General features: G+C 39.6%; 1 protein-coding gene across 1 annotated transcript in view; it reads right to left on the bottom strand.

Annotated features, from left to right (window-relative positions):
* Nucleotides 1-14730, bottom strand: part of LOC123963873 (unconventional myosin-XVIIIa-like) — a 65313-nt gene that overhangs the window by 37523 nt on the left and 13060 nt on the right. The window contains exons 3-14 of the mRNA XM_046040961.1: nucleotides 9899-9986; nucleotides 9412-9518; nucleotides 9148-9324; nucleotides 8775-8985; nucleotides 8526-8668; nucleotides 8224-8324; nucleotides 7984-8047; nucleotides 7166-7310; nucleotides 4511-4681; nucleotides 3551-3641; nucleotides 2999-3191; nucleotides 872-958 (exon numbers count right to left, since the gene is read on the bottom strand). Of these exons, the coding sequence (XP_045896917.1) occupies nucleotides 872-958; nucleotides 2999-3191; nucleotides 3551-3641; nucleotides 4511-4681; nucleotides 7166-7310; nucleotides 7984-8047; nucleotides 8224-8324; nucleotides 8526-8668; nucleotides 8775-8985; nucleotides 9148-9324; nucleotides 9412-9518; nucleotides 9899-9986 (1578 nt within the window). The remainder of the gene's footprint in view (nucleotides 1-871; nucleotides 959-2998; nucleotides 3192-3550; nucleotides 3642-4510; nucleotides 4682-7165; nucleotides 7311-7983; nucleotides 8048-8223; nucleotides 8325-8525; nucleotides 8669-8774; nucleotides 8986-9147; nucleotides 9325-9411; nucleotides 9519-9898; nucleotides 9987-14730) is intronic.

Below are 14730 nucleotides of genomic sequence, written 5' to 3'. Positions count from 1 at the left end.
TCCACACCGAGGCAGCCGGCATGGTTAGCATGGCGAACGTCGGACTCGGAATCCATTCTGGGAGCTTGGGAACCAAACTCACAAAACCAAAAATTTATCAGCTATCAGAAAGTTGCACAGGAGACATCCTTATCAGCAGTGCACACTAGACTGACTTCAAGTACAACACAGCATCAGTTTGGAGGAGACATATGACAAATACCAGGCTTGCAATGAATTGAGCATTAAGGCTGTTTGTGATAAAGGACATCTGCGCTACAACAGGAGGAAAAAAATATCTGCAAGTGAAGAAATCTCTGATCACAATGTCTTTTCATTCTAAGCAGCAGATCTTTAGAGTTGACTATAGAAACAACTTTGAATAATCTGTTTCTTTCCTCTTCCTCCGTTGCTTCTGATGACAATCCCATTAGAGCGGGTACCCTTTAAAAAGTAAAGCTCTCAAACCAAACACACTGGAATTATACCCAAGTGATCTATGACTCTCTAAACTCTCTACCATTTCTGTTTCCATGGTGCAGATCACAGGCTGCAAAGGCCAAACATCGATTTTCTTTCTTGAAGTCAATTCTCCAACCTTTCTTTTCCTGCTCCTACCCTCTCTTTCAAGACTCTGCCAAACAACACCTTTCAATATTTAACAACTTAACATAAAGAAAACTTCTAATGCTAAAATATGATATTCATTGTTGAATTTAAAAAAAGGGCGCCCAGAGATTAACATGTGAAAATAGATCATGAAAGGGATGCAAGTCCCTTAGGTGTTCTGAGAAGCATTCAGAGGCAAGTTATTATACCAACACTCAATTTATGCATGGAAATATCAAGAAACATGAGACAGAAATGAAGACAACAGACTCAGTGAACTTACCAGCGCTTGGCTTGAAGCTTGGTCTACCACTGCAACAGACAGAGATGTGCTAGGCTCGGTCTCATCCAAAGCAAGCTCTATGTTCTCCTGAAGGAAGAAAGGCAGATTGACAGACTCTTTAATGACTTGCTAAATAAAAGACAAACTTTTTCACAGGAGAAGAAACTGAAGAAAAGAAATCTGCTTAGATTATTCTTTGGAATCATATTTTTAAAAAGCCACTGAGCGATTGATACATGCATGCTAGGCAGTTTGGAGCCTGTGTTGATATATCTCTATGGACACAGACAAATATGTTTCATCAAGAGGGGCCTGATATTCATGAAATGGTAATGTTCTTCCAAGTGGGATGCTATGTTGTGTTTCTCTTTTTAAGCACCTTTTTAAAGGAACTAAGGAAATACAGAACCACTTTTTACTGTAAAAACCTAGCTCCTGTTTTGTTTGTGTCTCCTCTCCATAAAAAGGTCCATGGACTTGAGGTGGTAGTATCAATTAACCCAGGAACTGTGGAGTTTGCAAGACTGATAATTGCTGGCTGATCCAACCGGCTCCGATCCCATGCTGCCATATGCCAACATCACAGTTCAGTAATACAACACAACAATTAATCAATTACTGGACCAACTGAAAATGAATCGCCAACAATTTTGATAATAAATAAATCATTTTTCAAGCAAAAGGTCGAACATTGGTTGATTCCAGCTTCTTTTATTTGAGGATTTATCAGTGATATATGATAGTAAACTGAATTTGGTCCCACACAGATGCCAGTCATCCAAGTAATTTAAAATCCTGGATCCCCTTTATAATGATGGGGTGGCTGTGCCCATGCGCCTGAAGGTGCAAGCCACCACAATAGTTCCAAAGGTTTTTATGGATATTAAAATGAAAAAACAATGGCATATTAGATGTAAAAAAAACTAAAAGCCACAACAAATCTATTTTAATAACAAGAACGTTTGGCATTTACTAAGACTGTTTGTCCTATAGGTAAATGGAAAACCTAGAAGATTTCATTACTCCAGATAATAACATTTCTGGGATAAAGGGGAAGTAAATATACTAAATTACCTTCACCAGAGCAAAACAGGCATGCAGCAGCTCACAGTGACAAAGTGCAGGCTGCACTAGAAATGTGGGAAAATGTTGGCAGTGCTAATAGTGTGGCCGTGACAGATGCCAGTGTTCAAGTTGACTGTGTTTGTGAAGTAGCCTGAATATTTTTTGTTCTCTGCTGTGGAGAGTCGATGTGCGGAGGAAATACAAAAACTATCCACACAGTTACACCACTCAGCAGCATTTCATGAAAAAATATAAAGGATATGCCTGTTGTGTGTATCACAGTTTAACCTGCCCTTCACTGCTTTTGTTGATACTGCGTGCTGTTTTAAATGAGTTTGACCCAGTTTTCAATAACAGTTTCACAGTTCCTTATATATTTTCAAGATGCACTGACAAGAGAGAATTACATTACACAGTATTTATGCAATACTTCATTTCACTCCAATTCCCTTTCTCCCAGGCAGGAGATGTGGGTGGGAATGTGGGTGGGAAATCCCAGGGTCCTTGTTCACAGTATTAAAAGTAGTATGATGAGGATTTCTGCTCAACTTTAGTGTGCTATCAGCCGAGTTTTAAATAAGACGGATATTTCTGACATTCAAGCTGGGACAGAAGTAATGGATGAATATATTTACGTTAGTAATGAAAGAATATTTCTAATATCTATCCTTATATATCTTCAATTCTTAGGGATGACTGTGACAGAACTCAAAGGAGGAGAGAAGAAGAGTAGTTCCTTCATCAGGGAGCAACACCACCGCTGCGCAGCTGGGCGTACCTCCCAAAGGCAGTTGTGAGTGACTTTACTTTGATCTCGGCAGAAGAGGTGAAGACTGGCATCACTAATGAGAAGGTCTAACACATGAACTACTATGGCTTGTCACAGCTTGTGACAGGTGGGAGGGATAGTGTATCTGATGTGTGAACGCATACACTATTGGAGTTGATATATGTGAGAGATAGCAGCAGACAAAGGGAGAGAGACGAAGAGGCAGGAGGAAGAAGGAGACGATGAGAATGGCTGTATGTATGCGGGGTGCATAATACTTCACATGTCCTTACTTCTTTGTATCTCTCCAACTCCTGAACAAAGGTACGCTGATAGAAGAGAGTATGCAGACGTTCTTGAGTGTAATTGTGGCATAGGTCCTCAAAGGTTGCAGCGCACTCTCGCTTAGCCAGTCTTGGGTTTTGAAAGCCTGGCGTGTCCACAATGAGCAGAGAGCACAGGGAGTGCTGACTGGATTTCAAGGCCCTGAAGCACACAAACATTAGCACTGTGATACTCACTACATTTTATTGATTACATTCATTGCATATAACTCCTAGCTTCATCCTTAGCTCTCTTCACCACATCCCTAACTCTGACCATCACTAAACGTAACACTTATTATATCTTAAAAAAAAACAAAATCACAGTAATGTAAAATATTATTCAAGATGCCAAGATTTATTTAGAAAGACGTCAAATATATCAAGCGGAATTAAAGGCATTTATTAAATGATGCACGAGGCATCTGCACATTGCCATTATATAAGAGTCCAGCCAAAAGCATAACATATTCAATTTTATACAGCTTCAGTAAAGTAGATGACTGGATTCGAAATACTAACCGGTTTATTAAAAAAATGAGGATAGTGAAGACTTCAGAGTAAAGCCCAGATGCCATGGCCTCTAAACACTCCATGGCCGTAGCCTTGGTTCCTGGTGTGAGTAGCAGCCAGACACAGAACAAATCAGAAAGAGTCAGTTCACAACACCATCAACTAATAACATGAGAACCGGCTGAATTAGAAGAAGAAATGTTAGGAGCTGTAAAAGCTAGAATAAAATTATGGTCGCTACATTTGCTTCTAAAATGATGTACAATAGCATCACATTTGTGCATATTATGCCCAAAGGCATAAAACATTCAAACTGGGTCTGAAATTGTCTCTGTAAAGCAGTGTCATTTAGGACTCAGGTGTTTACGAATTGGTCAGATCAAACAGTGCACACTCGTGCCTGTGCCTAGCGGCAATGGCCACCTGTTAAACTATTCTAATTCATCCCACTATCACACAAAATAGTGAGTTTATGGTGGCAGGGGGATATTTTTATGTGTGCGTACACATCTATGACCGTATGTTCTTGTATGTGAGGGTGAGGGAAGGTACAGGAAAGGTGAAACAGAGGTGAATTCTGTCCATCCCTGCTGTGACAGACTTAACTTTAGCCTCATGCCCTTCAAAGTGTGTTGCAGTTTTGATGAAAGTCAGAGGACCCACGCATGTGAAAAATCAATGTGAGGCAATTATGATTTCAAGGACAATGAATGAAGAGTAGATACAAAATTGCTTGTACTGACATAGTGTGTACTTATCTGTCAATAGCCATTGTAAAGCTGTGGTATTCATTACTAAGATAAGCTTTACTTTCTCCAGAGCATGCAATTTCCCTCAGGTGATGAGCGGAGGCGTATGTGTGTGCATGTGTGTTGAAACAAAGTGAGAGTGACAAAGAGAAAGAGAGGATGGGGAACTGTGAGGACTGAAGAGGAAAGGGAGTGTTGGTTAATGCAGTCTGTGGAGTACCTGCATCTGCTGTGCCATTTTCGTCAGAAGCCTGGCGAATGGTGCTGGCTCTGGGCAGGGTGCCCTTGGCCTGGTGCTTGAAGATGGAGGAGGAGAGCTCCTCCAGGGTGCAGCCCAGCAGGTAGGCTGCCTTCTGGGCCCACTCGTGACGTGCAAATTGTTTCCTGCCAGCTGAGACACGTGCATGAAAACCTCCATTAGCCTTTCTGCCAACTACCCCAGGCACATGGATAGCCAAGTAGCTTTGTGACAATCCTGTCACTGACAGAGCAGGATTATGTAGCTGGTCAAGCAGACACTGACACAGCTGGTGAGGACATGCACTAAAAGCATGCTCAAAATGTTGGTGGCTTGCATACATTTAACTACAGACATTTCCTCTAACTTTAACAACTATTGTTTCATCTTCAAAAAAGTCTGTGAAGTTGAAGTGATAATTGCCCCTTTCATCATCCTGAGAATGAAGGAAAAACTTATCATTAGGGGACACAATTAATTTATTTACATAAAAACCTCTGCTGGGACACACTAGTTTCTCTTTAATCTAGTGAATGAGTGATGGAAACATGCAGATAGGAGTGCAAACTTCAGTTTTAATCCACCATGAAGTGGTATCTTCTAAGACTTGAGAGAGGAACTGGGGGATTTCACACAGAGAGAAGTGGGCTCTATCTGTTTCATCAGTGCTGAAGAAGCCCTGCACACTTTTCATGATGATAAGCAGGACTGTTGCAAAGACAAGTAAAGGCGTTTCAATATTTGCTTTGATAGATATGCGACACAACAATTATTTAAATTCCAATAAAATATCAAAAAGAGGAAATTGGGTTTGCCCTTACTGAATCAAACAATAAGAGGTTGATGGTTGAACTACATATGTACAACATTATATCTAGACTCACCTTGTCATAGGCCTTTTTTCTAACTATGCTTATTAGATATAAGTGTTGACAGTACTGTATACAGAGAAAAGCAAGTTCATTTCAGGTGGTCCCTTTAATTCGTTTTGGTGGATTAGAGATCAGTGCTGCCCTCTTGTGTTACATCGTGAATCTGCACTGCCAATGGACACATTATTTTACATGATTTTATATTGTGTGTGATAGTCAAAGTACAGTCCTAGAAGCTAAATTTTTTATTATAGTATGATTAGATCATTTTCATGCATAAAAATAATCAATATCCCCTAAGACAGGGAGATAAAATCAAATTGCCATCAATGTGTCAACTTTTGGTCATAACTTTCATCCCACCAAGCATTGTTTCGTCTGTGTTTAACTCAAGGACAGCTGTCCTATGTCCATAAGTCACCCAGTAATTTACAAATCAGATTAAAAGCTGTTTAGTGTCTGTATTCCCAATGGCAGATTCTACGTGGGACGATATTCATTGGTGACAATGTTAAAATTGTTCCTGGATGGTGTTATACTGCCATCAAAAAGATTGGCAGCCAGCTGGAGGCGATCACTGAAAATAATCTGGCAAGCCATTCTGCATAACTGGCAATTACAGTGCAGACAGGGAGTGAAGAGTGAACAAACACAGTAAAAACACACCATACAGAGACAATGCTATTATACATTCCTTGTGATTTGTATGTAGAATATTATTCTGATATACTGTAATCAGACATCATGTTAAAAGATTTGCAAAACAATTACATTTGCATTGCATGATATGGTATCCTTAGGTTAGGTTGGTCATTGCTAAAAGTGTACATTTAAGAAGCACTAAAGAGAGATCAAATGATAAATAGAGAAAGAATTAAAAACATTATAAAATGTAAATAAATAAAGATTTTTAAACCTCTGCTTTGGAAAGGTCTAATGTGGATAATTCCATCCTTGAAAAGGCCTTCTGCTACTGTTTTTAAGCAAGGACCTTTCATACGGAAAAAATAACTAATAGTAACCTCACCAATATAAAATATCACTTTCTCATAAACATATCTTCAAAGACTTTGGGAAATCCGCATGTTTAAGATGTGTGCTTTTTGCTGATGCTTTCACATGACAAGATAAAATGTTTGTCGAGACTTTATGCCAAAATTAGCAAAGACAGTTCACTATGATCATTCAGTATTAATTTATAAATAAAAAACATGATGTATCACTTCACCTACTATATATGAGCATTAAAAGCAGCTTAAACTCTGAAGACCAGAGATAGCAGGAAACATCTGTGGCAAGGACTCTCAAATGAGTTCAGTTCTGTTCTGTAATGACCTTTAAAATACCCTGGATACTGATACAGTCAGCCAATTTCTTCCTGCCTAAACTTTTATTTTGGAGCTTCAGATCACTGCAATAGAGCAGTCTAACAACCTGTGAGCTGTGCAACATCTTTTAAAGTGCAAATGCATAATTCATTTATCTGGATTACAGCTATCTTGCATCACACTGAAGATGTTACCTTCAGTGAGATATTGTGGGCTGGTCATTTTTAAGATTACATTAAATGTTATTTAAATGATTCTGGCTAACAAGTGTTATTTGGGGCACTTTAACTTTGTCACCATGTACTGTAGTTTGTGCACATCAAGGATGATCCTTTCTAGTATTTGTTACTGGTATGTCTTATAAAATTATTAACATTATCTATATGAATAACTGATAGCCAAGTATATAATGCAAAACCATTTGGTGAGCATCTTACCCTTAGTAGCCCCTGCAGCCCCAAGATGGTAGATGGCCCCGAGGACGAGCCAGAAGGCCCTCTGCTCATCACCACTGATCCCCAGAACCTTCATGGCTGCTTGCAGCTTGGAAAACTGCTGGGAGGCCCGCTGCTTATCCTCAGTCTGGCAGATTTCACATATATTCAAATAAAAGTCCTCTTGTAAGATGCATTAAAGTAATACTTGGAGGATGAGCAACTTGTCAAATTACAAGTTAAAACAGGATTAGGAAAACTGACTGTATCGGCAAGCATTTATCGTAGTTGTTGATAAATATCAGTGGTTACACACTACTACTAATTTCAGTATTACTTGTCTGTTATACCACCACATATTGTGCAAAGGACTGTTGCTTCAATGTCATGGCTGCTGACAGATGTTGATAAAAGCCAAAGATTACTTAATGTTCTTTTAAGTGATGACAACAGACTCTAAAAAATCAGCATATCTTGGTGTTCAGTTCATTCGTGTAATCCATCATAAAACGCTGCTGTGTGACAGACAGAAGTTGAGCAGCATTATATGCAGTAAGGACTGGCCACTTCATTTTAAATCGCTGGCAGGTTTATTACATGGCTTGTAGTTTTAAAAAGACAATAAATGGAATAGTAATAATTTGGGTGTTAGCTTTGGTGCACTAGTGCGCATCAGTTACACAGGATTTTTTTTAGCTATGCACACTGTACTTCTAGACAGCCAGATATAGCTGTATTCATATATAAACATTCAGCTTTATAAAAGGGAAAAGTAATTATTTTTTTACTTCATGGCCAAACTTCCATGAAGTAATATTTACCTTAGTCTGAGGCAAGATACCGAATGCATTGTTTTCAGCAAAGTGGTTAAGGTGCAGCTCAGTTCTGATGAAGAAATGAGAACAATGCAAAAGACATCAACATCTCTCATGTCTACTAAGGCCTGCATAATTAGAGTTAGGGAAGCTATAATATATCATTGCAACATATCAACATATTCAATGAAGTGCAGAACTATGGTGTATTGTGTATTTAAGTGGCATAATAGTATTAATTCAGACCTGAGAGAGCTGTCTACTCCAGCCATAAGATAGTAAAAGACATTAAACGTGGACTCTCCCTCTGGTCTTCTTGTCACCCTTATCTTCTCCAGAAGCATGGTCTGCAAGGCCACAGCAGAACAGGATATTAGCATGAAAATGACATTTATTATGGGGAGTGCAAGGAAGTGTAATAACAAAGTCTGCTGGAGTTCGGTGGAAACTAGTTTATGACATTGTCTAAGATCATAGAAGGTATGCATGAGTAGGAAATTCAAAGTTGAGTCCCACTGACTTGAATAAATATATGTGTTTATTTGTACCTGGACAGAGGCTGAGGTCACCAGGCCTGCCTGGTCAAAATCCAAGGAAACGATATGGGAGAAATGACTCGCATTCCCATTCATACAGGTAGAGGCATTCCCAAATGCCTCCAAAACTGTGTAGACCGCCTGCCATTTCTCCGCTACGGACAATAAAGACAAATACAGTCATTTAGGGGGGTCTCAATAATACATCAACAACACGCACTAAAACTGAACTCCTTGGAGTTTGGATTCTTTCCAACCTACTGGAAAATTTTTTGTTGGTGCTGCCAGCAACGGTAAGCAGGTATTGGATAATGTGTTGACAGTTGGTGGTTTTGCCACTACCACTCTTGCCCAGCAAGACAATGGACTGATCCTGGCGAGTGGTCAGGAGGTTCCTATAGGCAGCCTGGGCCATGCTGTAAATGTGAGGGGCAGTGTCGTCCCTTTTGCAGCCCTTGAACATTTGCATCACCTAGAAAGACAAAGAGACAGTGGAGGAAAGGAGGATAAAATCATAGAGAATAGATTATACATATTAATTACTGTCATTGTGAGTTTTTTTCATTCTAATTACACTCTCATGTTCTGCTATTCCATAAGAGATGTGTCATTATATGTACAGGCTGCAGCCTACCTTCTCGGAGTACATCGAAGGGGCGCTAATGGGGTTAATGACCACCATGTTCGGCCCAGAGTGGGTGTGCACCAGGTTACCGCCGTAGCGCTGCCGCAGGGAGTGCATCACGCTCGACTCGTTTAAATACTGCAGAGAGGCCAGGTCCTCCACACGGTCAAACATCGGAGGGTTTGCCTAGAGTTCAAATTCAGAAGCGGTCACAAACTCACCCAGCGTCATCCATAATCGATGTGGTTCAGAGTTGATTTGATGATTAAATACCTTCTCTACATCATCTTCATCCACATCCAATAAAGATCCATCACTCTCCAGGCGGATTCTCACCTTCCCCTCTGGCAGACTGCCTGCCTCCGTCTTCAGGAGGGTTGCTGCATCACCACAAAGTGTGGAGTTAATTTATCATGACATATGATCTTGACCTGAGAGCAAAAGCTTCATCTTATCTTACATGTCTGATAATGTGTGGCAGCTGTATCTCCTTTAATATTGTCTAAGCTTCATTAAAACTGAACAACATTCAATGGTGAAAACAAGCTTAGTCTAATTACTTACAGCCTGAGGTAAATGGTCTAGACAGGTGCCCTCTCTTAACATTAAAATATAAAAAGCATTTTCAAAGATCTTCAAAAACCCACTTATATAGTTCAACAATCAAATGACACCCATATATAGACATGCCAGCACTGAATAGTAATATAGAGAATTTACACATGGATACAGATGCTTAAATACTGAAGTTTTGACTAACCCAAGGAAAATCCATCCTTGTGGACAAGCCATACTTTTTCTGTGTTATACCAGGCTTTCTCTGCTGTTATCTGGTCCTCAGTCTTCACCTGTTCAAACAGGTCAACAATCAGGATGGAAAAAAACATGTATAATCAATAACTGAACATTACAAAATAAAGGATTAAAATAAATATAACCACTGAATGATGAATAATTAAATCCAATAACTGCATAATGAACTTCGACAAGGATCATTCAAATAAGAAAACTCAAACACAGGGATTAACGTGCAGTTCACATTCACATAAGACATTTAAGGGGAATTCACATTGCGGAGGGCTTTGTTCAGTGTTAAAACCTGTACGAGTTTGTGTGAGTTGGTTTTACATTCAGCTCTCCACAGAAGAACTACAGTTCCAATGACTCCCCTTAATAAGCACCTAAAGATGTCACAGACAGAAACGGGGGTGTTTCATCACAACTAAGTACATCACACAGACAAAAATACACAAGTTTAGGGGGATTGTGCCAAAAAAATTCCCCACCAAAATAATTTCATCACCCAGAAATAGCCAAATCAAGTCATGCATGGAAACACTTTGGCTACACTATACTCTGACAATCAACAAGCAACTCAGCTAACATAATGAACATCAAATAGCTGCAGTGGATATGTTTTTATCTTTTCTGCCTCTGGTTAAGATGTGAGGACAGTGATACTCAGCTAGAGCTATAGGGAAGATAAAACCTGGGTTTTCCAGGTGGTGGGATTGCCTCACAAAGTACTGAGCCATTCTCCAACACCCCCTTCACTAGTTCATCATACACGAACACCACAAAACACACATCTCTCTGAAACGGGGGGGGGGATGCAACCAGAATTCCAATCAGTTGTAGCCATGGTCAGACCTTAGCTGCAGCTGAGTGTGCTGCCTGAAGGATGGCCACGGGGTCCTCAACAGGCTTGAACTGGAGAAGTGAAGGAGCAGAAGTCAACTGAGAAGTCAGTATTTTTAGCGATTGAATTCAACAGCTGAGCCTTACATTTGATTCGCAATTTCCAAGCAATGTATAAAATAAAAATATAGCATGGTGAAAAAATGTATCCGTAGGTCACAAATAAATATATGAATAAAAAATAAACAAGCACTGCAGCAGTTCAACAATGTAATTTTAAGTCAAACAACGGTAGCAGAATTTGTGAGTCATTTAAGTAATTCACGAAGAAATTACAATATTAATGCATTAATGAGCAGGGATTACAAGGTGCATTGAACAGTGTGTGGGTCTGTGGGGACTCGTGCCAAAATGAATGTTCTGTCATATTAACAGTCACAGTTAACAAGATCAGTTGTACACAGTAAGGTGTTAATGCAGGGCACCATGCAGCCAGTTGTAAAACAATGTAATAGTCAATGCTAATGAACTTAGCTATAGAGATAATATGGTGCTGCATAAACACACATTTACAATGTAATAGGTTATACACATATATTGTATCACTGCAAGCAAATTCAGTGATTCCTGGAGTTTTTTAAGTCACAGACACACATTTGATGTGCAGTTCTTTAAGTGCAATGTATTTGAGAAACTGTTAGCTATTGCATGTGACTACAGTATTACCTTCATGTGTGTGCAAAGAGCAACAAAGCTGCAACACCACCACACAGCTGCACATTGGTGTAAACGGACTGCAAAATTAAGATATTATTAATCTTGTTGAGAGCGCTAAAACCTGGTCAAGAATCCCTGACCCAACTTTGGTAACCACTGCTTTATGTCACATTACTGCATTATGGGTGCATGAACCCAGAATGAACTGCAAAGAGCAGCATGGGGACAAAGACAAGTCGGCAGGCACCGACAAAGTAGGGCAGTGAACGGTCAGTAGAGGAGAACAAGCTTAGAGTCCAGCACTCTACGGGCGAGGGAGTGCAGTGAGCCTACTGTCGAGCAGGCTGTACCTGAGAGGATTTGTGGACTCCAGCACACTGGTCATGCAAACAGCAGAGAGGAGAGCGGCAAGTCAGGATCCAATGACCCACCGAGAAGCAAAAGTATAGACATGGGACACAATTTGAGACAAAGAGAGATCAGAGCAAGGAGAATGAACAAAAATAAGTTCCTGTCAGTGTTCTAGATGCTCTAGACTTTGAGACAAGGCCATATAATCAAGCACTGCCAAAATAATCCCATTAAAACTAATCACAATGGACAAAGTACATTGTCAAAGGTGCTCCTCTAGACACGATAACAAAGTAATTAATTCTACAGAATGAATGAGAGGAAGGCAATGAGAAAGACAGATACAAAGCTGTTAAATTCATTTTAAGAGGTATAAAAGTCAGCTCAAAGACGACTCTAAAGCTTGTTACCACAATTTAAGATAGCATTCATTCACAGAATGTTTTTCTCTCCAATTTATTACAAATATTCAGGGAATACAAGATATGTTTAACAGGTCCGGCTCATATTGCCACAGACACATTCATTTTCTCCTGAACTGACTCTGATGTAATCTCTATAACTTGTGAGTTATAGAAAAAATCCCTTTGGTCTCAAAGTTTTAGATTACACACAAAGTGGCCAACAACACAGAGGACCTCTGTAACTGGACCCCTGAGACAACTCCGGATAGCCTGGCATGGACCTAAGTAATTATTGGACATATTTCCCTCTATCTGTGCAAGTTAGCAGTTGACTCTGGGTGGTCACAGGGTAAGCCCTGGTAAAGCATGGGGGATGCAAAACAAACAAACTGAGGGAGAGAGAAGTTACATTTTTCCCATTGACAGCGAAGATCTTTGTCACGCGCTTGTAATCGTCCTCAGTGGGAATCAGCTCTGGAACCTACAGTTGGACAACAAGACCAGCAATTGCAATTGGGTAGCCACAAAGTAAAATCAATGATCCAGAAGTAATTGCTATGATTGACCACTTCAGACAAACTTAAAACTGAGTGGGCATATAGAAGCATGCCATGTAAAAAGAAATGTCTATTGGATGTGAGAAACACCTTTGCAGCTGAACACACACCTGTTTATTCGATGCAGACTGGGGCAGTGTAACAGGGGACAGCTTGCCATTGGGGGCCACGGGAGGAGGAATGTCCTTTACCTTTACACGATATATGCAAACATTCACAAACACACAGTTTGACAGACCAACGTGCACACACAGGGATGGAAATAACATGGGAAGATGACAATGAGGTTGACGTTCATATTTCAGCTTGGTGTATTTTCTTTTAACTTTGGATTCAATTTAACACATCCAGAACTACAACCTACATCAAGGGGTGTTTTTTCCTACTAATTTAATTTTCCAGTTAATTCAATCAGGAAATGAGTAAGAGCAAATGACTATTAAAGAGAATTGGATCATTAAGCGCAGCAGCAAAAGAATAATGGTTCAAGGCTTTTGTTTGTCAGCAGTTATTTTAGCAACAATCTGTTGCAATTTTTTTTATGGTAATTAAACAATTGTCCCCTATGTCTCAGCTGAATTCTCATCTAACAATGCCCACATCCAAGGAGTCTAGAAGTAGCATCTGAAATTAAATCATCACATTTTAGGAAATTGCTCTGTAAATGTATGCTACATGGTGGCACTAGGATCAATAATTCAAATTTTGTCTCACATCTTCTGCTGTTTGCATGTAAGTTATATTTTAAGTTGAAGTTGTGCTGCTAAAAAGATAAATTTATTACATATTATTTATTTTTGTTTTTAGATGATTGTAAGATTAAGTAGGGCCATTGCAATAATAGTTTTAATTCTACTTTTTCTCTGTAATGTAATATGCTCAAAGATAGAATTCAACAAACTTTCATACAAAGTCTAAATGTAATAAACTTATTAGGATAGTTTAGTTGTATCTAAAGGTAATAGCTAAGCTCCTCTCCTGTGGAATCAGGTCCTAGTTCGGGAGGCAGACATCATCTCCACATTTAAGAATAGGCTTAACACTTTCCTCTCTGATAAAGCTTATAGTTAGGGGTGACACAGGTGATGCCTGAACCATCCCTTAGTTATGCTGCTATTGGCCTAGACTGCAGAGGGATTTCCCATGATGCACTGAGCTCTTCTGTCCTCCTCTTCCTCCCCATCTGTATGCATTCTTATCCCATTAATGCATAGTACTAACTCAACTTCTTCCCTCTTCCATAGTTGTGTGCTTTCTCACCCCTCTCCTCTCTCTTATTGCTTTCTGCAGGTGTTTCTGGCCCGGAGCTGTAAAGTCTGGGTCTGATATTGTGTTGGAAGTTTTGAGCATATGTAGCTCCAGTGAGAGCAGAAAAAGAAAAGACAACACAAACCTCACACAATAGTTAGTCACAAATACATTTCTACATTCAGCTGACATCTTGATCCTGCCCTTAATATTTGAGAACTAAATCTCTCCCTAGAGCAGGTTAAAACACAATATCTCTCAGCAAAAAAACAGGTGCATATCTCCAAAAATCAAATCCCTCACTCCATCGCCAAATATTAAGCTGATTTGTTGATAACATTTCCAGATAGCCTGCTGACAGACCAAATGTCAAAGACACTATATAAGCACCAATTTTAAAAGTTTAGCTGAAGCTGAATTTAATCATCCAAGCACCAGCTCCAAGCTGCACATGGCAATACATAGTCAATGGAATGGTTTTCCGGTCAGCTATTTGAAGGTTTAATTGACAAGAACAGCTGATTACTTTACTCTATAAGGAAATTATTTGAATTCATATTGTAATTCCTTTTTCTTTAAAACGCATTCGAAAAAGATCCTCAAAGCCCCTGCCTCAGTGGTCTGCAGCATCTACAGAGCACTACGTCAATGCCTGCAGAAAGTGACAGTAATGAGTC

This window comes from Micropterus dolomieu, linkage group LG23 (assembly GCF_021292245.1).
Source record: "Micropterus dolomieu isolate WLL.071019.BEF.003 ecotype Adirondacks linkage group LG23, ASM2129224v1, whole genome shotgun sequence".
Lineage (NCBI taxonomy): Eukaryota > Metazoa > Chordata > Actinopteri > Centrarchiformes > Centrarchidae > Micropterus > Micropterus dolomieu.
The sequence above is the reverse complement of the archived record's forward strand: the minus strand, read 5'-3'. Positions and strand labels throughout refer to the sequence as shown.